General features: G+C 38.3%; 3 protein-coding genes across 7 annotated transcripts in view; all 3 read left to right on the top strand.

Annotated features, from left to right (window-relative positions):
- The first annotated feature begins 425 nt into the window (after positions 1-425).
- si:ch211-159i8.4 (matrix-remodeling-associated protein 5) lies at positions 426-16,550 on the top strand. 2 transcript variants are annotated; one of them, XM_048164045.1, is made up of 7 exons: positions 426-1,578; positions 3,581-3,793; positions 4,627-4,756; positions 4,922-5,312; positions 5,557-8,778; positions 10,141-11,044; positions 14,050-16,550. In XM_048164045.1, the coding sequence occupies exons 2-7, from the start codon at positions 3,600-3,602 to the stop codon at positions 15,956-15,958; spliced, it is 6,750 nt and encodes a 2,249-aa protein (XP_048020002.1). In that variant the 5' UTR covers positions 426-1,578; positions 3,581-3,599; the 3' UTR covers positions 15,959-16,550. The 2 variants fall into 2 exon arrangements, with proteins under 2 accessions (XP_048020002.1, XP_048020001.1); XM_048164044.1 differs by having other exon boundaries at positions 427-1,578; positions 3,561-3,793.
- A 1,454-nt stretch (positions 16,551-18,004) lies between these two features.
- rab33a (RAB33A, member RAS oncogene family) lies at positions 18,005-22,664 on the top strand. The gene is made up of 2 exons (XM_048164458.1): positions 18,005-18,807; positions 20,345-22,664. Exons 1-2 carry the CDS (start codon positions 18,544-18,546, stop codon positions 20,789-20,791), a joined length of 711 nt encoding a protein of 236 aa, XP_048020415.1. The 5' UTR covers positions 18,005-18,543; the 3' UTR covers positions 20,792-22,664.
- Positions 22,665-24,290: 1,626 nt separating this feature from the next.
- Positions 24,291-26,795, top strand: part of selenot2 (selenoprotein T, 2) — a 9,705-nt gene continuing 7,200 nt past the window's right edge. For 2 of the 4 annotated variants that reach the window (XR_007180859.1, XR_007180860.1), the window contains exon 1: positions 24,291-24,599. Coding sequence is in view for 2 of the 4 variants with exons in the window: in XM_048163463.1 (XP_048019420.1) it covers positions 24,415-24,599 (185 nt within the window). In the remaining 2 variants the exon portion in view is untranslated. The remainder of the gene's footprint in view (positions 24,600-26,795) is intronic. The other 2 variants (XM_048163463.1, XM_048163462.1) reach the window with 2 other exon arrangements.

Genomic DNA, 26,795 nt, shown 5'->3' with positions numbered 1-26,795 from the left:
ACAGGTTGACTTTACCCTTATATAGTGCACTATTTGAGGAAACAGCCATTTGTTGTGTCTAAAACCATAGTGGACATTATCAATTGCAGTCATTCATTTCCAAAATGTGTGTAACCAATGTGATACCTGGTGAAAATATTCGATGTGCCATCTTACCAGAAGATGGCATCTGTGGAACTTCCGGCGCACTCAGTGTCCGAATTCACTTGCTGGTTTTCATTCACTCATTCAGTAGACTGTATTAGTAGAATAATGTATAAAATAGTGAATGGGGGTGTAGGGGGTAGTTTTGTATACAGCCTCACACTCTCTTGTTTTATACAAATACAACTGGTGCCATCTTGTGTCTCAGACAGTTATCGATTGTAGAAAAAATGGTAGGTCAAAAAAAAGGAAAAAAAGGTAAAACCAGTGTAGGTTGGTCTTAGCTGGTTTAAGCTGGAAGTAGCTGGTTTAAGCTGGTCTCCCAGGCTGGTCAAGCTGGTGTTCAGCTGGTTTTAGCCAGTCTCACAGCTTGACCAGCTAAGACCAGCCTGGTCTGCTAAAAAAAAAAAAAAAAAAAAACAAACAGCCCGGTCTAAAACCAGCCCGGGAGACCAGCTAAAACCAGCCAACCTCTTAGGCATGATAATGTAAAGCATGTAAAACTGGATACAAGAATACCAGGAAGGAAATAGAAATTTCGCATTTCTGCCCCCTAGGCTTCCATTGTCAATGCATTACTGATAAGTCACAATTATTTTCTGTTACAACAGACAAAAACTGAACCACAGAAAAATGAATCATCCTTCAGTTTGTGAAAACTGAAAAATCTGGTTTTGAGCCTAGAACCTTTCATTCCTTTACCATAGGTTACGAAATAAGCACAATTACATTGTGCCTTTTTGACAGTGAACTTTCGAGATACTCTTTCCCATTAATTTATTCAATGACTAGTTGATTTGATTAATATTTTGCAAACAATAGTTTTGTCACTGACAATTAGTCTCTCATGCATTAATTATGCTTTAGAAAATAAGCTCTCGTGGCCTTTTAAAAGTTCATGGAATAACAGCTGGAGACAGAACAGAAGGGGGAATGATAAACAGAATGTGAATGTCTGAAACCGAAAAGAAGTGTGAGTGGGACACACTGAGATGAACATGTCATTAAAGTGTTCAAATGTGAGAAAACAGAACAATGAGTAAGAGAAGAGTAGAGTTAGAAGAGAGCAAAGTGCAGGCAGCAGGAGAAAGAGAAACATCGGGAAAGAAACAACTTGAGCTACAGATCAGGAAGCACAGGTAATGGAGGAAGAGAGGGGATGGATGGAAGCCAAGTCTCTCAGCATTCCCTCCCCCTGTACAGGCCAGTTCAGAGGAGGAGTGTAGGTGGGAGTTAAGCACTTCTCCAGATGTAGTTGACTGCTGCTCCTGAAGTCTGACTTTCTCCAGATAAGCCTCCATCCTTTAGAGCTCCCAACAGTTCCTCCTCAGTCAAGTACAGGGATAAACAAAATTACGGAACTTTTACAAGTCATCTGCAAACAATTACGCACTTCGTCTTCACCTGTAACGTTTTCTCAGCAGGAATCTTGAGGTAAGACGCAATATTTGTTCCAAGGTACTCAAGTTGAGATCTGTTTCAGCATCTAATTATCACAAATAGCATGCCATTTTTTTTTTTTTTTTTTTTTTTCCCTTCAGAACTTTCTTGGTCATAAATATTTCAGTGCATATTGAAAAGTTCACTGTAGTTCCCCTTGGACATTAGGGGGAACTTAGTGGTTTCATTAGAATCTGAGTTTTATCCTATTCAAATAAATTCACATAAATTTTGACTTATGACCTTGCATATTAAGTGGAACTGAAGCCTGAGCAAAAGTTAACTTCAAAAGAAGTGTTGAGGTTTGATGATCTTTTAAATAGCTTTGATATAATTATGTATGAATTTAGTTAATATTTTAAAAGTGAAGGGAATCTCCATCTTGAGATCCAGGGCAATCAGCCTGTATTCCTCAGTAATTCAAGCCACCAAAGATCAATTTGAATTAATTTCAACATAAATTATGCCCTCAAAAGTCAAAACAGAACTAATCTGCATAAAAGTTTAATATTACTAGAGACCCTATCATTTGCAAGATATAGTAAGCTTGTTATTATGCTTTATTGCATAAGCTGCCACTAAATCCTTTCTGCAGGAAAGAGAAATATTAGTGTAAAACATGAGTGTAGAGGTGGGGTGCAAGTAGTTTTCCATGCAAGTAGGGTGTGAGACAGCAGATAGGCCAATCATAATGCATTCAAATACCAATCCAGAAAATACTGGATGTAAATTGTTGGGTTTATTTACTAGCCCATGTAAATATTCATTCAGGCAGTATCCTGAAATAGAGTAGTTATCCTACCAGCAGCTGGACGCAGCATGAAAGAGACAGGAATGCGGCGAGAGTAAAATTGTCCAAAATGGTCTGAGTCATCATGGGTCATCATCGGGCCTCTGTCAGATGAATAAATCATGCCTGACGTTTCACCTTTTTGGCTGGTCTGCACTAAACAGCAGATTTAAGCAAACCCAAGCTGGCAGAAAAGTAATAAAAATGCAAAACATGCATTTCTGCGTCTCGAAATCTAAACATTCTTGTATTTAGGAAGTGTAACACTTGTCTTCTTCCTCTTAAATGTAATTTGGGTAATTAAACCGTGGAAGAGTTGCCAGGTTGTTGTAGGAAACCCATGCAATTCTCTTCTTGACACAGACATTTGAGCAAATGTTTTGTGTAAATAACATACCACTATATAGGTATGTACAACACTCTAAATATTCATAAATATGTGCAGTAATTATAATTAGTGAAGTTAGGGGCCGGTTGCATAAACTGCTAAGACTAGTCTTATAAGTTAGTCACAAGTTACAAGTTACTTGTACTTTACTTACAAGTTAGTTGTTCATAACTGTTTTAAATCAAGTACATAAAAACATAGATTGGTATAATTTGAAACCAAAAAGTAACACTGATTGCACTTGACTAATCACTAGTTGGTCATACTAGTACTTAAGACACAGTCTTAACATATTAGCAATGTTTATGCAGCTGGCCATAGGTCACACTTCACAATGTCTAAAGATTCATATTAATAAATAACTTCATTTTAGATTATTTAGTGAAACAAAGTACTTGCACATTGTTATTAGAATTGATTACATCAGATGTGTAATGTATAAACTGATGTGTAGTATGTTCCTTGAATCATCTGTAATTCTTTTAAATTGATTTTTAAAAAAAAAAAAAAAGCATGACAGACTAACAATATGTTGCAATATGTTTTCTGTGCCAGTCTGGCATGGGCAAAAAAAAAAACAAAAAAACAAAACAACTTCAGGCGTATTGTCACATGGCAACTAAAAAGCTTTTAAGAGACATTCAACATCAATCAAACATAAATTCAAATATTTTTAGAAACTTCATTTTAACTGTTATTCCTAGGTTTTGCAAGTTAAACTGTAGCTTCATTGCTGTTGCTTGATTTGTATCAACAAAACTTACATTGTACTGTATATGATGTAAAACTGCTTTTCAGTCACACTCTTCCTAAACCAGATAATGGCATGAGAGGGACATGGCTCCAGTGGGTGTACCTACTCTCCTGATGTTGGCAGCTCTGTATCTGCTGCTCATCTTGCCCTCAAGCTGCCTGTATGCGTGCCCAAGGTCCTGCAGTTGCCCCAGCCCTAAGGAAGTGCACTGTACCTTCCGTCACCTCCCCTCTGCCCCACGAAACCTACCCCAGGACACAGAGAGACTCAACTTAGGGTAAGCTACTGTGTTGTTGGCTTTAGCTTTTAGTTAAAGGACCATTGGTAAAATTTAGCAGACTGAACATGTTCATGTTGGAAGCCCCAAGAAGAAAGGGAGACTTCACGTAAAAATGAAAATTCTGTCATCATTTACTCACCCTTATGTTGTTCCAAACCTGTATGAGTTTCTTTCTTCTGTTGAACAAAAAAGAAGATATTTTGAAGAATGTTGGTAACCAGTTGACAGTAGCCATTAACTTCCATAGTAGGAAAAAAATGCTATGGAAGTCAATGCCTACTCTCAAATGTCTGGTTACCAACATTCTTCAAAATATCTTCTTTTGTTTTCAACAGAAGAAAGAATTTTCATTTTTGAGTGAACTATACCTTTAAGTCACCCAGCATAACCATACTTTTTAAGCAAAAGCCTTGACAAAAAGAAGTTGATAAACTCAAAATGAAGGGGAAGAAAGTATTGTGACACTTTGTGGTTGACAAACCTTCAAGTCGTTCCAAACCTGTATGGTTTTCTTTCCTCTGTGGAACACAAAAGAAGATTTTTTTTTTCTATACAGTAGTAGTCATATGTAACCAGAAATGTTTAACTATACCTGTAATGTGCTGAACTACACCTGTTGTTACTATGATAGGACTCCTGTTTGAACTAGATGAGAACTGATTTCAAATATGTCAGATACGCCATTGTGAATTAATGTTTATCCAGTAGAATTAATTGAATGATATTCAAAATTGGTATTGATTACTCTGCATCTTACAAAATGAAGGGGTAACCAATGTGAAATGTCTTAAGCTAACATTTTTCCATAATATTCTTTGTCTACTGCAAAGCTATAACAGCATTGGCACGATTGGGTCTTCAGATTTTGTGAACCTACGGCAATTGGAAATGCTCATGCTTCATGGAAATGATATCTCCTCTGTGTCTTCTGGATCCTTTTACCACCTCCGTTCCCTCCAGGTATATATTCATATATGGTTATATGAGATGTACATTAAACATAGTATATTCATCTACTTTACTATAGCGTCTTTGTGTCTCTAGTTTCCCGTAAAACTATATAAATATTTATGAGACATAACTTTGAAATAACATTGGGGTAATTGATGCTCTTCTTTGGCACAGATACTAAAGTTGAGCTACAACAAACTCAAAAGAGTTGACCCCAGTTTGTTTGAGGGGTTGACAAGCCTTGTACGGCTTCATTTAGACCACAACCACATTGACTTCATTGAGCCCTTTTCATTCAATGGACTCACATCATTGAAGCTATTGCAACTGGAGGGGAACAGACTGCAGGACCTCCACTCTCACACATTTATTACTGTCTCAGTCCTGGGCACATTTTGGAGCTCAGGCCTGCGGCACCTGCACCTGGCAGACAACCAACTAGAATACCTGCTGCCTGGAACTCTGCAGCACTTACACAGGTTGGAAGTCCTATCCCTGTATGGAAACCCCTGGGCCTGTGACTGCAACTTACGTTGGCTCTTCGAGTGGGACAAAAATCATGAGGGTGAAACTACTTTGATTGTATTTTCCAACCTTTGCACCACTCTTTCAGAATTTGATGTAATGGCAATAAAAAAATAAAAATATTGCACACAAACATTTTGAACTTCTCAGATAGTGTGTTCATACATTACTTATTCTAAATAGTCATCATTGAATGAGAACTCTACTGACTGCAAATAACTTAAAAACAAAGGAAAGTTTTTTTTTTTCTTACTGAAACATTCTCTAATCCTCTCTCTTTCTAGGAGTTATTAAGTGCAAAAAGGACCGTGACTCTGGAGATGCTGGCAACTGTGCTGCATGTGCCTCACCACAGCCTTTGAATAACAGCCAGATCTTGCAGCTTTCAACCAATCAGCTCACCTGTGACCGACCCTCCCTTCAGTCTCCTCTAAAAATTGGAGAGAGTAGTGTGTGGGAAGATCAGGAGCCAGATTCCCCCTACATCAAGGACTTGGAGCGTCCTCTTGGCCACCTGACCTTCATTCTCTCTGACAGCCATGGGAATCGGGCGCACGTGGCTTGTAATGTAACACACCCTGTTGAAGACACCTCCATGGTGTGGGAGCCAGTGAGGAGAAAAGATGAGATTGCTGTAAATGTGACTCTACGTACACTGTTAGAGTGTGAGATCGATAGAGATGCTCTTCAAAACCTTTGGAGGTTAGTTGCCTACTACTATGAGAGCCCGGCTATTTTGGAACGGGGAACCATACTTGGAAATTCTTCCAAGGTAACTTTTCAATACTCTCAAGCCGCAACTGAGGAATCACCATATTTTACAGAGCTCAAAGGACACTTGATGGCTGAACCAGCCTGGCTTTTACAACCAAGGGTCACCCTTCAGCTGAACAGGCGCAAAACCACAACTAAAAAACTGGTGCTGAACTTCTCCACTTTTATATCAAAGAACATCATTGGAAGAGGGGATGAGGAGGATGTGGTCTCTTCCTGGGCTATGATCCAAAGAGGAGCCCCAGGGAGAATCCAGTCAGTACTAGAACACTCTGAAGTCAGTCTGGATTGTAGCGTGCTCAGCACAGGGCATCATCCTGTGGAGTGGATGCTTCCAGACTTAACAACAGTGGATCAAACCGATTCCCATAAATTAAGGTTGGAGAATTACAGGCTAGTAATCAAAAATGCAAGTATATCAGACTCTGGACTTTATCATTGCTTTGTAAGGACCGACACTAATGTAGACATCGTCTCCTATAGACTCACAGTCAGGATGCGTCTTTTAAGTCCCAGTGATTTAAATGGAAAGAAGATATCTGTGGAGAATGGGGATACTCTTAGTCTTCCCTGTTTAGTAACGTCTCCTCATCCAGTTGAGACAAGATGGTACCTACCAAACAATCAGATTCTCAAAGCATCCGGCATGAAAGAAAGGGTGTACGTGTCACAGAACAACACTTTGATAATCAAAAAACTGACTTATGAGGATGCTGGAGAGTATAGCTGTTTAGCAGCTAACCTCTATGGGGCTGATATGTTGTCTCATCTAATTGTTGTTACTGGTGAAAAGGAAGAAGCACAAAAAGGTGTTACGGTAGCTAAGGGCGAATTACCGCTTTTTGAGAGTGAGGACAGCGAAGGGTCAGGATATGAAGAAATCAAACGACCAACTGCTAAACTAACACCTCAGAGGGTCAGTGGAAAACACAAAGGTGGCATTGTCCGACAAAATGCAAAAGAAAAGAAAATAAAGGAGAGTGTGAGAAAACCGAATAACTCTGTCAAAGAGCTTGACCCCAGCCGCTGGGAGCAGATTCTAGCAAAAGCTAATGCTAAACTCTCAACGTTGCCACCAGTTACAATGCAAATAGAAATTACGAAAACTTCAAAAACAGTGACAGAGATTTCAAAGGCTACAACCACTACCCCTTCGTCAGCTGAGGACATTCAAACTACTCAAACAGATGTTACAGCAAGCAGTACCAGCATAAGTTCAAGCGTACACAATTTCAATGCGAAACAGTTGAAACCGCCACCCCACAGTGAGCACGTAAAACAAGAAACTACACAATCAAATCACAAGACAAGTGATTCTAATATTTCAGATTTGACTAACATAGATTCAACAATGGTACCTGAACCTGAGACACAGCTGATAAAACAGGTAGACAGACACACAATAGAAGAGAAAATAAGGGTTAACAATAATTCCATCTGGAACCAAAGACGAAGATTCCCATATAGGCACCGTAGGCCTCCATCACGTAGACCACGCCCAAAGAGACCAAATTTCACTCTAGCTCCCACTACAGCAGTATCATTCACTCAATCTCCAGTCAAGACGGAGATCGCTAACACATATTCTCCTGCCCAAAACAAAACATTGATGACTTTAGAAGTTTCTCCTACTCATTACCCAGTAATTGAAAGCTTAGACATGGAAGTCACAGAGGTACCTATAACAACATTCAAGAAAATGGAGAAGCTTACAACACCTCTGCAAGAAACTGAAGTAGTTCCTGCTACATTTTCCCCCAGACAGATCAACAGGTATGGGCATGAAAACAGAGATATCATTTTTAGAATTAATAGCCACCCAAATGATAAGACAAGGCAGATTTCAGCAACAGCCATCCCTAATCTTCAAACCAGCAACACAAATCCTTCAGAGTCAAAAAGAGCACATACGACTGAGAAACCAACCTTAACTAATGTGAACCAACAAAATGTTTACAATTGGAGAATGCATCCTGAAGGTGTACCGATTCACCCCTGGCTAATCCAAAAGAATACACCCAAAAAACAAATCTCTTTTACTCCACATCCCTACACTCAGTCTCCCTTCTGGGCTAAGAACTATGGCATTCCCTTCTGGCCCACAGTTCATAGCTCAAGGCACCACCACTCCCAAGACAAAACCTGGCATTTCCTACAAACAGGAGGCAGGGGTGCAGGGGTCACCAATCGGCCTGAAATCACTGCTCAAACAGCAAAGCCCACAGCTTACATTTCTGGGCCAGCAACAGCTTCCTTTCCAAGGACCATAGCTCCACATGTCAGCTCATCTCGTGTACGTGACCACTTACTTTTCAACAGGCTCAGAAACAGATATAGACAATCACAGCTTGATGCATATCGACAAGCCCAGCTGGGAAAACTTGTCACTTCTAAGCCAAGGACATATCATCCCACCCCACAGCCTCACCAAGCTCCAAATGTCCCAAGCATCTACAAGCCTGTGACTCCCCCATCCGTACTAGGATATACAAACAAACCACCCTCCACAGCAAGCGTACCATATGGTAGTCGCTGGCACTACAGTCATTTTGGAGCAAAGAAATTGAGCACTGCCATTCCCTTTCCAAACCTGATGGGCAGTGGCATCAAACCCAGGATCGCAGCAGCTGAATCTGTTACTGTATCTGCTCTAGCGGAGGCAGATGTGCTCTTGTCCTGTAGATCGTCTGGGGACCCCAAACCTGTTGTTTCATGGACCAAGGTTTCAACAGGTTAGGCAATTTTTCATTACAAAACTTTTGTGGGTGCATTTATCTGAATGGAAGATGAGAACCCATTTCAGAGTGCTTAAGACCAAAACTGATTTAAGACGGCCATAGAGGTAGAATCACATTTCTTTGGCCAACTGTATTAGCAAAATTTAACACGCATGTGACAGTTTTCACTTGGTGTAAAATTAATGAAATTAAAACTATAAAATATTTAGACTTCTAACATCAGAGTGATTATTGCAGCTTCTCTTTATGTGATAGGTTGGTGCATGCTATTTTCATTTTTTTTTTTTTTTTTTTTTTTTTTTGAGTGATGAGTGCAACTGAAAGCATATTAGAAGATTATGCTAATTATGAAAATTACAAGCTATTTAATGACAAATATTTGTAATCACTAATCATAAAAGTGAACGGTCATTTTGTGTTTGAACTAGAGGTTGAAAGGCTGCAATCTAATGTTTGTAATAAGAAATTGTATTTGTCAATACAACACTCATATGTGTGACATCAATGTCATGTCATACAGGTACATTTTCGGTCAAATATACATTATAACAGATAAATTTGTCTTGTCCTAGAGGTCACTCTACATATCCCTGTTTTGGAAGTTCACTAGCAGCTATAAAAAAAAGCTAAAAGATCCCATTGTGAGAGCTATGCATAATTTGGTCCCACTTTATATTTGGTGTCTTTAACTACTATGTACTAACATTTAAATTAATCATTTGGGTTAAACTTTATTTTAAGGTGTCAGTATTACAGTGTAATTATACATCTAAGTACTGAGTAATAACAATTAACTGCATGTGCTTACTATAGGTTTAAGGTTGGGGTGAGGGTTTGGTTTAGAGTTAATTGCATGTAAATATACAGATTTTATAGTTATTACTACAGTAACTACATGTAACGTAACAATGACGCTGTAAAATAAAGTGTTACCATCATTTGATACAATGCACTTATTGTGTACATAAATGTTTTTACATATTTAAAAAAAAACCTGCATGTAATTAATTTCTGTAATTGCATCTATCATTACACTGTTGACCTTCCCTTACGACTTGACCCTTAAACTTATACCACCAAACCGGTCCCTAACCTGACCCGTAACCCACCTCAATAGCAGCACAAGAGTTTTGCGATACAATATGAACACAATAAGTACATTGTACTTATTTTTTGATGCAAGTGCATAGTAGTTAAGGACACTTAATATAAAATATGAAACATAATTTAAATTCAAAATATACAGTTTAGGACATACAGTATGATTGTCTGAAAATGTGTCAAACTGAATTGTTGGAGATTTTTTATTATTTTCTTGATGTTTATACTTGATTCTTTTTTCCAACTACTTTACAGGTGCAACAATTCAGACCAACACAAAACTTGGACAAAGATTTGAGGTCCTTTCAAATGGTACTTTTGTGATTAAGAATGTCCAGCTCCAAGACAGAGGCCAGTACCTCTGCACAGCTCAAAACAAATTTGGCTCAGACCGCATGGTAGTTACCCTTGTTGTCCAGACTCAGCCTCCAAAAATCATGAGTTCAAGGGCCAGAGATGTCTCAGTGTTTTTGGGGAACCCAGTCAGCTTGGACTGTATTGCACTGGGTAAACCAGAAGCTCAGATTTCATGGATTCTTCCAGATAGGACGTTTGTGCGAGACATTGGTACCCTTGACCGAAGAATATCTCTTTTTCCAAACGGAACACTGAGTATTCATTCAGCAAACTTTTCCAATAAAGGTGATTATAAGTGTATTGCCAGCAACGCAGCAGGAGCTGATACACTCACATACCACATTCATGTTGCAGCTCTACCTCCAATAATTGCTGAGATGTCATATGAGACTATGTTTATGAATGTTGGAAGAAACGTATATGTGGATTGCACTGCTAAAGGAGAGCCATTCCCTTTTATTAAGTGGGTTCTCCCTGATGGTTCACAAATGAAGCCCACACAGTTTATTGGAAGCCGGATATTTATTTTCCCAAATGGAACACTTTATATAAAGAATGTCACTCCCAATGATTCAGGGAGGTACGAGTGCTCAGCAACCAACCCAGTTGGTTTTGCTAAAAGAACGGTGCAGATGGATGTGAGGCAAGAGGCTCCAGGCCCCTGGAAAGGCCTATACCAGCAACACAGTGTCACGGCAACATATGGATCCACAGTTTTCCTGCATTGTCCAGAGTCCATAGGCTCCCACAGAGGTACAGTCTGGAGACTGCCATCTAAAATCATACTGGAACATCAGTACAGGTAGCATGTTTAATGCTATTAAATACAAGCTAAAAGTATACATGTTCTATCTAGCTAAATTTGAACATTACTTCTAATATAAAATAATGTTTCCCCTTCATAACAACCCTACAGAGGGATTATTTAAGTCAAGCTGTCACAGCTGTATTGTCATTTCTCCTTTATTAAGAGTTCTACTTTTCTCTTTTGAGCAATTATTGGTTCTCACTGCTCACACTGACATACGCTCTCAAACTCACAGCAGGCCAACTTCATCACATGTGGAATTCAAACAATGTCTGGTGTAGATTAAACAAGCAGTCTGTCTCAGCCCAAACAACCCCTGCTGATCCAGACAATACAGTAACTGAGCGGGACACAAGGGCAATTCGTCTACTTCAAATGCTCAGTCAGCTATACAACAGGCTACTTAAAGGGTTAGTTCACCCAAAAATGAAATTTATCCCATAATTTACTCACCCTTAAGCCATCCTAGGTATATATTACTTTCTTCTTTCAGCCAAACACAATCAGAGTTATATTAAACAATATCCTGCTTCTTCCAAGCTTTATAATAGGAGTGAATGGTACCCTAGATTTTGAAGACCAAAAAAACGCATCCATCCACCATAGAAGTAATCCATATGGATCCAGGTGGTTATTAAAGGCCTTCTGAAGTGAAACGAAAAAATATCCATATTTATAACCTTATAAACTTTAATCACAGGCTTCCGGTTAACGGCTGTACACGAGTATAGTTCCGGCGGAAGAGGTATTGACGAACGCGGAAGCGCAGAGAATAGAGTGAAACACCAGCCACCAGAAAACAAGAATTTTTAAAAAGAAATGTTGGAGGATTTTGATGTAATAGAAGAGGAGTTTGTTACCCAGCCCTATTTGTTTGAACCGTGAGAGGCGTCTACTCTCGCCTAAGCTTACGCTACTCCTACATCCTACATCATACGTCGGGTCAGAGGTCACCGGAGTTCAACTTGCATACAGCCATTACTGGAAGCCAGTGATTGTAGTTTAAGTTATAAATATGGATATTCTTCTTACAAAAACACATCGCTTTGCATCAGAAGTTCTTTATTAACCCCCTGGAGTCATATGGAGTACTTTTATGATGGATGGATGCACTTTTGGGCTTCAAAATCTAGGGTAGTATTTACTCCCATTTTAAAGTTTGGAAGAGCCAGGATATTTTTTCTAATATAACTCAGATTGTGTAAGTCATATACACATAGAATGGCTTGAAGGTGAGTAAATTATGGGATGAATTTTATTTTTGGTTGAACTAAGCCTTTAAAGCAGTTAGATAACAAATGTTTAACATTAGTCAGTCATTATTATGCCCAGAACTAAAATTGATCAAAATGAAATATAAAAAAAAAAAAAAAAAAAAAAAAAAAAATTATTCAGTCATGCAATGTGACTTCAGCTACAACAATTTAATGAAGAACCAATCCACCTTTGTCTGATGAGTCTACAGCGTATTGAATTATGGGTGACACTTCCAGTTTGGGGAACTTCTATTTAAAAAGAATGAAACAAATGATTTAGAATAATAAGGTTGCGCTATACAAATAATCCTTTTCAGCCAGTTTGGCAGAATGAGCTGTCAATTACCCTTCATGTTTTATTTTCAGACATCAGAAGAATAACGTAACACTTTGTATTTTAATGTGATATGGTATCACAAGATCTTTTCAGTCACTGCACTCTTTTCCTCCTGATTATCTTCTTTTTCTTCGTATTCTGCTCTAACAGTATGAAAAAAGACAACATATACTGAGCATTTGTGGTCTGCTCTCCCGATTTCATTTACAATATATGCTATGAAAAATTCACTGGAGTGCACTAAGAATCTCTTGTTTTTCTCCCTAAATCCTCATTTCTCTTCCCAGGTTTGTTTCCACACAAATGCTTTAAAATGTAATTGTTTCCCTTTTTCACTTCTAATCTCTATTAGCAGTGTTTACTGGAATACTTTAAATTATTTCTTATCTGTCAAAATGACGGAAAGCACTTTGAGATATTATCACTCAAGTTAATGAACATTTTTGATTAAAGTAATGTATGTTAAATAATACATACCTATATTACTACAGTGATATTTAATATTTCTGTGGAAATAATCAAGCTTTTGGGGTTATTAATGGTCTGTTATAGTAATTTGTTAATGCTTTTACACTTTTAAATTTCCTTTTAATGTTCGATGGTTGAAGGGTGAGTAGAATATCTCATTGTACCCAGTTTAAAAAAAGAAGAAGAAAAAAAATATTGCATTTATAGAGCGAACAATCACTGATTGTTTACAGTTTAACGGAAGTTACTCCCATAATTTGTGCAAAGCATCATGGGCATTGGGAAAAGGTGCATAGGAGCACAGCAATTCATGATGATGGTGGGTGTGTGTGTGCGGGGGTACATGGCATTTAATGTATATGACATTTAAATACTAATTGTTAACGTGGTAAAAGAACGGCTTTCTGTTGTTTGTTAATTTACATAATATTACATTAACTGCAATCTCGAATTGATTAATTAGCAGATACCGACACTCCTATATGTTGAGCAAATGTGGTTCAAACAACAGAGGTGCGACCATGTTACTACGGTCTCGGAAAACAGTTGTGATTAGCTAGTTAGTTTCTACCATGATGCATAGTACCACAGTGGTTATGTAGTGAATTACGTCATAGTACGGGAAAAACAACCCTGAATGGATGTGGACTGCCCAGTTAGTGCTGTCAATCATGACCAAAATTGTAGATATATCACACAGTCTGATTAAGCCTAGATGTCATACTGTCCAGCTTAGCTTTTATGCAAAATCCCACCAGACTTATATGTGACAAAATCTGACAAGTAACAATTGTATAGGACAGGGAAAAGAAATTGCACAGTGTGCAATCAGCTTAAGAAGAACTCTATGAGCTCTTTTATTCTGTCATAGTTAATTACTATGAAAGAGATCAGCTGTCACAGAAAGATGTAAACAATTTCTCTTTTTGTGTTCTCAGTCCACAAAGGCACATCACTGCTTTCCCCAATGGCACTCTTAGAATTCTGAGACTGACTGAGAAAGATGGAGGCAATTATCTGTGTATGTACCAAAGACCAAATGGTGAGGACATGGAGCTGTTCCAGGTAGATGTTCTCATGAGGCCACCAAAGATAGAGAACGCTGGGGCACAACATAAAAGAGTTGCTAATGGAGACAACTTCCTGGTGGACTGTGTAGCTTCAGGCCTTCCAGACCCTGAGGTTTCATGGAGCCTCCCAGATGGCACCATGATCAACAATGCCCTCCAGTCAGATGACAGCGGAACCCGTAACCGCCGCTATATCATCTTTGGGAATGGAACGCTATTGTTGCAACAAATGGGGAAAAAGGATGAAGGCAATTACACATGCTACGCTAAGAACACCCTGGGGGAGGATGCAATGAAAGTAAGTGTCCAAGTGGTGCCAAACTCACCCCAAATATCTTCTAAAGAGCCGGTATCTATGCGGGCACCTTTCGGGCAATCAGTCCAAATGAAGTGTGATGCTAAAGGTATTCTACCACCTACGATCATCTGGATCTCACCAAGGAATGAGATAATTACCTCATCTTCGGTCAAATACCAAATCCTAAACGATGGGACTCTGATCATAAAAAAACTTACTTTGGCTGACCAGGGAAAGTATGCATGTGTGGCACGGAACCCAGCCGGAGATAACATCAAGAATGTGAAGCTTCAAGTTGAGGTTAAAGGGCCGCAAATCAATGGACAGGGTGGGCGAACAGAGAGCAAAGTTTTAGCAGTGTATTACCAGACACTGCTGCTGGACTGCAAAGCAGAGGGTATGCCAGAGCCACTGATCACCTGGACCACACCTTATAGCATGTCTCTACCCACCCCATATTTGGGAGGCAGGTTCCAAGTCCACAGGAATGGCACTCTTGAATTGAGGGGCATTCGAAAGACTGATGAAGGTCGGTTTCTGTGCATAGCCAAGAATTTCTTAGGGGAAGCAAGTCTAGCAGTTGACCTGGAAGTTGCATCACTTGCTGAGAAGCCAAGCTTTCCAGTGCCAAACATAGAGGTTCTTCCACTCAAACCAGATGGTGATGACATATCTTTGGAGTGCCGTGCTACAGGAAAACCAAAGCCAGAGTTTCTTTGGATTCTACCCAATGGAACAGCACTGAATCCAGGCATGAAACTTCAACGGTTCATTCACTACCTGGGAAATGGGACTTTACACATTACACAATCAAGTGTCATTGACAAAGGTGTATATCGATGCCTGGCCAAAAATGTAGCTGGACAAGCAGAAAAGCGTTATGCTTTAGAACCTGGACAGAAGCCTCAAATTAGAAGTACTGCTGCTACAATGAAGATTTCATTTGGGCAGACACTAAATATGCCATGCAATGCGGATGGTTGGCCTCAGGCAACAATTACCTGGACTCTTCCAAATGGCCTGGTCTTGGACAAGCCTCAAGTTATTGGAAGAGTGACATATTTATCTAACGGCACACTTCAGGTAAAAGAAACTTCCAAATTTGATAGAGGAACATATACCTGCAAAGCAACAAACACATTTGGATCATCAACATTGTCATATCCAGTGAGTATTATGGTGTTTCCACCTCAAATCACTCGTGCTCCACCTTCAATAACCAGAGTTAACAGGGGGTCTCCTGTTATTCTGAACTGCATAGCTGCTGGCATTCCCAAACCAGACATTTCTTGGACTCTGCCTGGACGTACCACACTTGTACCAAATAGTCGCTTCACAGCACAGGGTGGAATTCACATGACAGAGGAGGGACATTTGGTCATACAGGACCCAGGCCTCATGAACTCAGGGATTTACAAATGTAATGCTAGAAATGCCTTGGGAACTGACTTCAAAGCAACATACCTTCAAGTTATCTGAGCAATAGACAGAAATCGAATAATAGCATTTAGCTTTGCAATAGAACAAACAAATAATGGATACCTTTCTAAGAGAAAAAAATATATATATATATATATATATATATATATATATATATATATATTGTAGTTAAAAATGTATTAAGTGCACCAAAGCACTTAAAATACCCTGATCAATGTTGCTAAATGTTGTACTTTTTTTAAACTGTCATGATTTATTAGCTTTGGATCTGCCCATTCATTGACCCAAGGATAATATGTCTTTGGTATTCTGTATTTAATTTATAAAAAATATTGGTTTGTACATATTTATATATTCCACAGAGTAAACAGTCATTTTACATACCTTTTTCTAACATAAACTGTACATAAAACATTCCAGAATGTCTGTGATTTGTCTGATATGTACTCTGTTGAATTTCTTGCATTCTTCAGTGTGTTAGAACAAAATGGCCTTGTCAGAGTAGAATGAGGCAATGTATGGTACAAATGTTGCTATTGATGTGGTAGCTGTACAAAAAATAAGACAATAACACAATTATGTAAGATACTTACTGCCACACTGGGCAGATAAATAAATCTGATTTATGATCTTTTTGTTCCAACTCTTTTACATTTTACAAAATCCCACAATTGCACAATACTACTTAGTAAATTAATGTGGGCCATTAATTTGAGATCTATTACATTTTAAATGTAAGACACCACAGTGCTGAATCAAGCAATAGTACTTCATGTATAGGACATAAAAATCACAGTGAGATATGTGTTTATTTGATTTTTCTGCTCTAGAGTTTAAGAAGAGATCGCAACAATCTGTGCAATAGATTTGCCAAGATACTAAAGTTTGTAAACAAAAGTCAGATTTCATTATGAACTATAAAACTATCTGAGCTATTCTATACACATTATGGCTACGTACTCTTACTGTATATTAACAATTGTCAAGATTTTTTCAATTGATACTTAATGAATACATAAATGAACTCCATAAATCTATTATAGAGTGATAAAATATGGTTAAGGGACTGAAAATGAAAATTCTGTCATTACTGATTCATGCAACAATAATTGCAATTAAATGTCTTTCTCCATTCCACATATTAAAACTGAAGTGTCATGCTCAATTATGACACATCCGAGAAATGTTAAGTGTAGACAAAGTCATCGAACCTTGTCGTACTATGTTTTTAATCTGACAAATGTGTATAACATAACAGTTTTAAAGAGGGGTATTTTCCGTCAATAACAACTTCTGTTTTGGTCTGTTTCTCACATTGTAAGCAATCATATGACTTCAGGTGACTTGCACCATAGAGCATGAGTCATATGGAGTTCTATTTGGACACTTTTATGATGTTTGGTTGACAGATGTGATCACTATGAACTGTACGGTGGCCGAGAGAGCTCAATACACTGCAACTGAATAAAAAACACCAGCAAATAGAAAAAACACCAGCAAATAAAGAAAACATCTTCATCAGTTTGACAATACATGTGCTGCAAAAGTTCACAACACAAGCAAATACAGAAATGCGCTGCAAAAGTTCACAACACATGCAAATACAAAAACGCGCTGCAAAAGTTCACAACACATGCAAATACAGAAACGCGCTGCAAAAGTTCACAACATGCAAATACAAAAACACGCTGCAAAAGTTCACAACACATGCAAATACAGAAACGCGTTGCAAAACTTCACAACATGCAAATACAAAAACACGCTGCAAATTTTCACAACACATGCAAATACAGAAACTCGCTGCAAAAGTTCACAACACATGCAAATACAAAAACGCGCTGCAAAAGTTCACAACACATGCAAATACAAAAACGCGCTGCAAATGTTCACAACACATGCAAATACAAAAACGCACTGCAAATGTTCACAACACATGCAAATACAGAAACGCACTGCAAATGTTCACAACACAAGCAAATACAGAAATGCGCTGCAAATACTCACAACACAAGCAAATACAGAAACGCGCTGCAAATAGCACATACCAGGCCCGGCGAGCTCAAGCCCCCCTCTGCGATGATCTGAATGATGATGATGATTAGGCTACTTTTAGAATTAAATTAATATTTTAATTTGCTCCGCAATAATTTATAGCGCATCACGCATGACCGACGCACTGTAATAAGATGTGGTTTGCATGTGTTTTCTTCATTTGCAGCGCGTTGAGCTCTCTCGGCCACCGTAGTACTGTCTGGAAAAGAGCTGCATAAAGATTCTTCCAAAATGATTTTCTATTTAACTGCAATAATACCAGCAAGCCTGGAATAACTTGAGCGTAAAATAATGACAGAATTTTGGGTGAACTATCCCTTTAAATTTAACCAGCGTACCCATGTTGTCGTTTTTATTCAACACAATGGTAAAGTATAATTTATTTTTCAGCTATTTTACGATTTTAATTGCGTTTAAAAGAAGGCTACTGCATCAGTTGGCATACACTTGTCAGTCTATGTAAACTCCCTGCATCTGCAAAGGGAGTGGATCTGCCATCCCTTCCCCCATCACCACCACCATCATCACCGCCGGACCAGTGAGCACCAGGCTCGGTACATCATTTCACCGTTATGGCAAATGAATTCCAACAAAACAGAGAAGGAACTGCCAACTCACGCCATGCCAATCTCACGTCGTCTCTAGACCTGAGCACGTCTCTAGATCAAAGTGTGCGGACGCGGATTTTTAAAATCATTGTCATCGGAGACTCAAATGTGGGTAAGACCTGTTTAACCTTCCGCTTCACCGGCGGAGCCTTCCCCTGCAAGACTGAAGCCACAATCGGCGTGGACTTCAGGGAGAAAGCCGTGGAGATCGAGGGCGAGAAAATAAAGGTGGGATTTATTATCTGGATTGTTCTCGTCCCGAAGGCCGATGTCTCGTTGTATCACGACTGTATTGTGTGTTTGTTTGGGTGGACGTGTGACAGCAGCATCATGAGGAAGCAATGTTTACATTCTTAGTAACTGCATTAATTCCTCTTTCTGATAGCATGTTGCTTCAAAGGCGTTGGTCCTCGTCTTTCATTTTAGACAAATCAAATTACATGCCATAATGTTGACAATTTAAAAAATAAAAAGGATTCTATCATCACACCTGCAATTTCCTGCTGGAAAATCCATTTTAAGATGGTAGCTGGTGTTTTGGAAAATGGTAACTGGTTTTTACTTGGTCCAAGATGGTCATTACCTGTTTTAAACTGGTCATTAGCTGGTCCAAACTGTCATTGTCAGGTGGAAACTGATATATCATGTTGCAGATACACCTTATGTTCATAACATAAAGTGATGAAACTGGTTCCACAAATTAAGATATTTTTGATGAAATCCAAGAGGTTTTTTTTTTTTATCTCCCACAGAAAGCAACATAATTACCATCGTTAAAATAGTTATGAAGCCATGAGAATACTTTTTGTGCGCAAAAAACAAAACAAAGATAACCTATTTATTCAACAAATTCGTCAAATTTATACTCTGTATATATTAAAGGGATAGTTCACCCAAAAATGAAAATTCTATCATCATTTACTCACCCTCAAGTTGTTCCAAATCTGTATAATTTTCTGTTCTGTTGAACACAAAGGAAAATATTTTGGGGCACCATTGACTTCCATAGTAGTTTTTTTTCCTACTATGGAAGTCAATGGTGCCCCAAAGTGGCCTGGTTACAAACTTTCTTCAAAATATCTTCCTTTGTGTTCAACAGAACAAAGAAAATTATACAGATTTGGAACAACTTGAGGGTGAGTAAATGATGATAGAATTTTCATTTCTGGTTGAACTATACCTTTAAGCGCTTCTAGGTTCTGTGTCAGATTGCCGGCTCAGTATTTGCCAGCTCCTGTGTCACGTGCTGCTCACATGAGCAGCGTCGGCCAATACCGAGTCAGCGTTCTGATGTAGAACCTGGAAGCGCTGAACATAAACAGAGTAGGAGAATGACAGAGGAGAGATGAATTTGTTGAATAAAGTCGTTATTTTGTTTTGTTTTTGCGCACAAAAATGTATTCTCATCGCTTTAGTAGTCACGTTGACTATTTTAACAATGTCTTTACTAATTGTCTGGACCTTGAATGACGGTAATTGTTGCTTTCTATCGGGTATAAAAAAAAAAAAACTCTTGGATTTCATCAAAAATATCTATCTATCTATCTATCTGTCTATGACATTTAAAGAGCACAGTCATGTACAGTTATGAGTAAAGGTCAAAACTATGACCAGTAATCATTTGAATTTAACATCACATTCTGAATCCTTTTTAAAAAAGTAGAGATTCATTTATTGTCGTGCTTGTTTATTTCTGATGCAGTTTTCTCCTTTAACTCCTCTGCAACTTTAAAATAAGTTTTTGTCTTTTTTTTTTTTCTAACAGGTACAAGTATGGGACACAGCAGGCCAGGAGCGCTTTCGGAAGAGCATGGTGGAGCACTACTACCGCAATGTGCATGCTGTCGTATTTGTGTACGACGTCACAAAAATGGCCTCATTCCAGAACCTAAAGACCTGGATTCAGGAGTGCAACGGGCACGGGGTGTCATCCTCAGTCCCTCGTGTTCTGGTGGGAAACAAATGCGATCTAGTTGACCAGATCCAGGTCCCTTCCAACACTGCCCTTAAGTTTGCCGATTCCCATAACATGCTACTGTTTGAAACATCAGCCAAAGATCCCAAGGAGAGCCAGAACGTGGACTCCATTTTCATGTGCCTGGCATGTCGTCTAAAAGCCCAAAAGTCCCTGATCTACAGAAACGTGGAGAGAGAAGACGGCAGAGTGAGGCTGACGCATCAGCCCGATCCTAAGAGTAACTGCCCGTGCTGAGGACCTTAAACTGTGAAATTATTAACACTGATGATAATTCACAATGCAAGAATGTGCCTGCAACTAATTTTAGTTACTTTATGACAGCTGCTCCATGAACTATCCTTGATTCTGTGTGTGTGTGTGTGTGTGTGTGTGTGTGTGTGTGTGTGTGTGTGTGTGTGTGTGTGTGTGTGTGTGTGTGTATGTTTGTGTATGTGTATGCTATCTTACATGTTGGTAAATCCCACAAAACCAGTTAAGAATATGTCCGGGTCGTATTTTATCTCAAAATCAAAAGAAAGAAATGAGAAATAAAATAATGCCACATTTGCATTGTGACATTATTTTCATGACAATTAAGCACATTTCCCCCAAAATTCACATTACTGTAATGAAAAAAAATCTTATTTCATTATTGTAATGCAAAACAATTTATATATTATTGTTATTATTATTAACACATGTTGTTCTTCCTTTAATTTTTGCTAATTTAAATAAAACAATATTGAATAAATAGAATCTTATGACAATCATCATTTACTCAGAAGTAAAACATCAGGTGCATTATTTTGAGATTTTTGGCGAGGAAAAATGAAAAAAAACATATTGCAAAAATATAATGGCCGTACAATATGCTTCATTTTCATCATCAAAAGAATAATGTGAGCTTGACAGGTTTACTCAATATTTCACCCATGTGTAGAAGAATGATTTTCGATCCCTCATGGTTAATTTAGCGAACAATTTATATGCAAAATACCACTTAAAAGTAACCTTTAAATGATTGAAGAGACGTGACATTTGTTATTTGGTTCTTTCACACATTCAATTGGATTGTGTTCTGATGAACGAACACACACACGCAAAGATATTTTGAAGAATGTGGATAACTAAACTGTTTCTGGTCCCCATTGACTTCCACAGTATTTTTTTAATACAATGGAAGTCAATGGGGACCAGCAACTGTTTGGCTACCCACATTCTTCATAATATCTTTGCGCGTGTGCATGTGTGTGTGCAACAGAACATAGAAACACATTTGGAACAAAATGAGGGTGAGAATTTTCATTTTTGGGTGAACTGTCCCTTTAAGGTTTTAGATGTCCGGGAACTGCACGTGGAATCCAAACCCTTCAGCACTGCATGAGAGTTTTTACAATAATCATTCAAATGCTTGTGTTGCCTTAAAACATTTATTTGTTGTTGTTGTTTTCCCCCTAGCCTTCTAGTTACTCCTTTCTAACCCTCACTAACAGCATGGATTTATTTGAAACTCATTCAAATTATGGAACTATTAAAATGTATTCTGATAGTTAGTTAGCATTAAATAGTTTAGTGACCCAACAAAATGCTTAATGTAATAAGATGCCACTCATAATTCACATGCTCCTTGGGAACTCCTAGTGTAACCGTGTGGGAAGTTTTATGTAGCATCACACAGTATTTCACCAGCTTAAAGTGGTTCTTCCAAATGCATAATGACTCAAATATCTACAAAAGCAAGGTTTGAACAGGCTAATGATTTTTACATTTCTATTAAAAAAAAAATGGCAGCGTGACAGAATGGCAGCGTGAGTGTTTGTGGAAAATGTTGATTATGGAATAAGAGAGTGTAACTTTGTTTGTTTTGTTATTATAAGTTCTATCCACTGCCTATTGTTTTGTTCCATTCTTTTGGTTCTACAGAAGAAGTTGCAGTTTTGTGTGTGTGTGGTTTCAAATGTATTCAGATTCATAAGAGAATTCTTTGGTTTCAATAGTTTTAGCCTTATATCTGATGAAGACATTAAGCCTTATGATTTGTCTTGTTTTGTGCCATTATATGCTGTGTGACATGTCACAATATGTATGTTAGGTTTTGAGCACCAAATTAAATCTCACATATCCTGAAGCACCAGCCCTTTCATTAGCTAAATGCATCAGCTTTAAAGCATCAACAATTATTGGAGTGCATATTTTATTTGTCATTGAAAAAGTATGAACTGATTAAATGATTTTCAAACGCACTACACAACACTGTTAACATATTATGCTGAAAAAGGTCACAGATGCTTGTAAAATCCTACTCTGCATAAATTCGTCAATGATTTATTGAGGACAGTATTAACAATACTAATAGACTAACAGCATGCAATATAAATCATCCTGTGGTAAAATATACAAAAACAAGATTAATAGATGAATTTGCAATGTAAAGAGAGGACTTAAAGGGTTAGTTCACACAAAAATTAAAATTCTGTCATTAATTACTTAGCCTCATGCCGTTCCACACCCATAAGACCTTCGTTCATCTTCAGAACACAAATTTATACAAAGATATTTTTGTTGAAATCTGATGGCTCAGTGAGGCCTCCATAGCAAGCAATGATATTTCCTCTCTCAAGATCCATTAATGTAGTAAAAACATATTAAAATCAGTTCATGTGAGTACAGTGGTTCAATATTAATATTATAAAGCGACGAGAATATTTTTGGTGCACCAAAAAAAACAAAATAACGACTTATATAGTGATGGCCGATTTCAAAACACTGCTTCAGGAAGCTTTGGAGCGTTATGAATCTTTTGTGTTGAATCATGATTCGGATCGCGTGTCAAACTGCTGAAATCACATGACTTTGGCACTCCGCACCGCTGATTCGACACAAAAGATTCATAACGCTCCGAAGCTTCATGAAGCAGTGTTTATAATATAATATATTATATTCTTTATAATATTCTTTATAATATTAATATTGAATATGTACTCACATGAACTGATTTAGATATGTTTTTAGTACATTAATGGATCTTGAGAGAGGAAATGTCATTGCTTGCTATGCAGGCCTCACTGAGCCATCGGATTTCAACAAAAATATCTTAATTTGTGTTCTGAAGATGAACAAAGGTCTTACGGGTGTGGAACGACATGAGGGTTAGTAATAAATGACATTATTTTCATTTTTGGGTGAACTAACACTTTAAACACAGGTTTTTAGGATGTATAAGGAATATAACAAGTGGAAAAAGCCTATTTATTGAATTTGCATGCATTAAATAATGTTCTATAGAGATATATTTAAATGTCATATTTTAAAGTTAAACTCATTATTCATTTGATGCCCATAAAATAATGCCAAAAAGCGCATAATCAACACATAAACTAATATATCTCTTTAAGATTATTAAACACAATAACTGAGTTCCAGATGGGTAGGCCTACCAAAAAAGTGCCATTTTTGTCACTGTCAGCTCTTCACTTTGTCTTTTTGCACAGTAATTAATGTGCTATTTAAAATGGAGAAACAAGTTGCAACTGCTGTCTCTTTACAAACTTTTATCAATAACACTTAAAAAGCGTTTAAACAATTTCATTTTAGTCTGTTTGTTTGTTCTAAACGCCCGTTCCCCTGTCATTTCCTTTGATGAACACAGAGTGGCGTGCTGGAGATGAAATGCGTTGATGGCACCAGTAGATGTCGCTGTTTAAACGTTCTCCGCATGGTTCTCCATCATGACTCAGCGTGAGAGACTTTTATTTTGAAACATATTTGGTCGTTCGCTTTACCCTGATTCACTTGGTTTGAGTAGCAGTGACACTCGTTCGGCGGCGGCGGTAGCAGGGTACTGTGGGCTTGGTTCTGTCGCTGTGGACGGGCCGGAGATGGCGGAGTACAGTCAGACGGGTATATTAACGGCCCTGCTGCTGTTTACTGTGGTAACACTGAGGGATATTTATGTGGGCCGCAACAGCATGACTCAACAAGACAGCGCCGGACCCGACATTCTCACACAGAGACCGAACAAACACACGTTCTACACGGGTCCGGTTCTCAAGTTCCAGTTCTGGTGAGAGACTCCACAGACATTTATGTTATACAGTGTTTTCACTGTCTGTTTAAAGCCAACAGGGTATGCTAAGCTAATACGGCTAACGTAGCATGCAGGAATGTAAAAAAATAATAATGCGTATTCTAATATTTAAATGGATAAATGTGCATTAAAATGATTGTAACCTGCATAACAAGTTTATTTACGCCATAAAGATGATGAATTGAGATAAACTGGGGCACTTCTGTTAAGGGACGACTGTCAAGCACTGCAATTTACGTCAGTCCACCCTGTAAATACGTTGTAATCATAAATCTTCTATTACAATACATGCAAATGTATGTACATTACATAATATTATTGCTGCGAAAAGTGCTCAGGTTATCGTGCATTATTGTCTGAAATGAGTCGTGAAAAGTGTTGAAATCAGCAGATTATTATAAATCTGCTTAAAGCTAGTATGGATTACATTGCTCCTGTTAGAACACAAAATATCTAAATTTAGTAGAAAAGAGCGACATTTTTTTTATCTCTTACAACGCATTTTACTAAAACTATGTATACTCTTATGTAATGTTATGTGCCAACTATTTACATTCTCTCTCTGACCCTTAGAATTAAACAGGATTTCTACTGTAGTTTTAAAGTCGCCATGCAACAAATTGACAACTCTTATTTTAATGGTGAATTGTAGCATTTATTATAAATGATTTATCCATAAAATCCATGTGTACTCATAATCTTAAATCAAAATAACTTCCCGTCCCTCTTGCAGTGACATCTCTTCTCTCTGATGATGATGTTATACTGGCATGAGGGTGGGACAACCTGTCACTCACATGAGATCGACCAATAGCAAACCACAACCTTCCAATCAATTCCCCATGGACAAAATCAAGCCCCACCCTACTTTTTTTTAATTCAAGAAATCATTTCTCTCTGATATACATCACAATAGGGAAAAGACTATCACAACTTCAGTTTCATGCTGACTTTAAAGGCAGGAACACACCAAGCCGACGGTCAGCTGTCGGGCAGTTTTTCTTTGTCGGCCGACTAAGTTTTCTCAGTGTGTTCCACACCATCAGCTGAAGTTGGTCCTCATTGGCTTTTTTTCGGCCGATTCGAAATGTTGAATCGTCGTCAGAGCTCGTCTGTGCGTCAGGCCATCTGATCATTCTGATTGGCTGTTCAGCTACTGCCACCTGCTGGTTCGGAAAGGCATTTCATCTCGCGCAGGCGCATAACGGACGTGCTACTTGGCCGTCAACTGTTGAGCGTTGGTTTGGTGTGTCAGGGCAACTTTGGACACAGACGCTGCCGACAGGATTAAAGGGGCTATATGTAAGATTTTTACTTTAATAAAGCATAAAAATACCCCAATATGTTTGCAGATATTTAGGAAACATGCTAAGTTCACCTATTTATTTCTCAGAAAAACAATGAAATGTGCGTTCCTTGTCGGAATGTCTGTCTTTTTTTTTGGGTCTGTGCGAAACCGTGTGCTGCCAGTTTATCCAATAGTATTTCGACATCACAGGTTGCCAGTTGGCGGAAAACACACGTATTGCAGCCATGGAAACCAGCAAACTGGGTCAGAGAATCACAGATTCTACCTGACCTAAAAAGCCTCTGCATCCATCTAAAAATCTCTATGAACAACAGCATATTAAAACACAGATAAATCATCTCATCAGCTTACAGTGTGTAAGTCTCCTCAGTAGGGCTGAAACGATTAGTCGACATTATCGACAACGTCGACAATAAAAAATTGTCAACAAATATTTTTGTTGTCGAATAGTTTCTTGATCTCATACGACCTATTTGAAGGGCCTGCAATAACGCGGTGTAACCAGTGGGGCGCTGTAGCGCAATACTGTAATGCAGCCCTCCCGGAGCCAATCCAATAAAAGAAGTCAGCGCTTTGGAGTCGAACCCGTGAAATGTGGGAGATTAAAATTGCATAAACATAACAAACATAACGTTTAGCATAACTACAGAATACTGTCATGCAGGGCCACCAACTCTCATTCAAACTCACTGTTCTCACGCCACACGTTAATTTTCTCACACAGTGAAAGATGCATCGCAGAGCAAAGAGGACACAGACAACGCACCGACAGATCAGGTTACTTTTGATATAAAACTAAGTCTAAGCTTTTAAATTCAGTCAATATTACTACGGGATTCAAACAATACTTGTGGTGGTGACGC

This window comes from Megalobrama amblycephala, linkage group LG17 (assembly GCF_018812025.1).
Source record: "Megalobrama amblycephala isolate DHTTF-2021 linkage group LG17, ASM1881202v1, whole genome shotgun sequence".
NCBI classification, from domain to species: domain Eukaryota; kingdom Metazoa; phylum Chordata; class Actinopteri; order Cypriniformes; family Xenocyprididae; genus Megalobrama; species Megalobrama amblycephala.
This window is presented reverse-complemented; position numbering and strand designations above follow the sequence as displayed.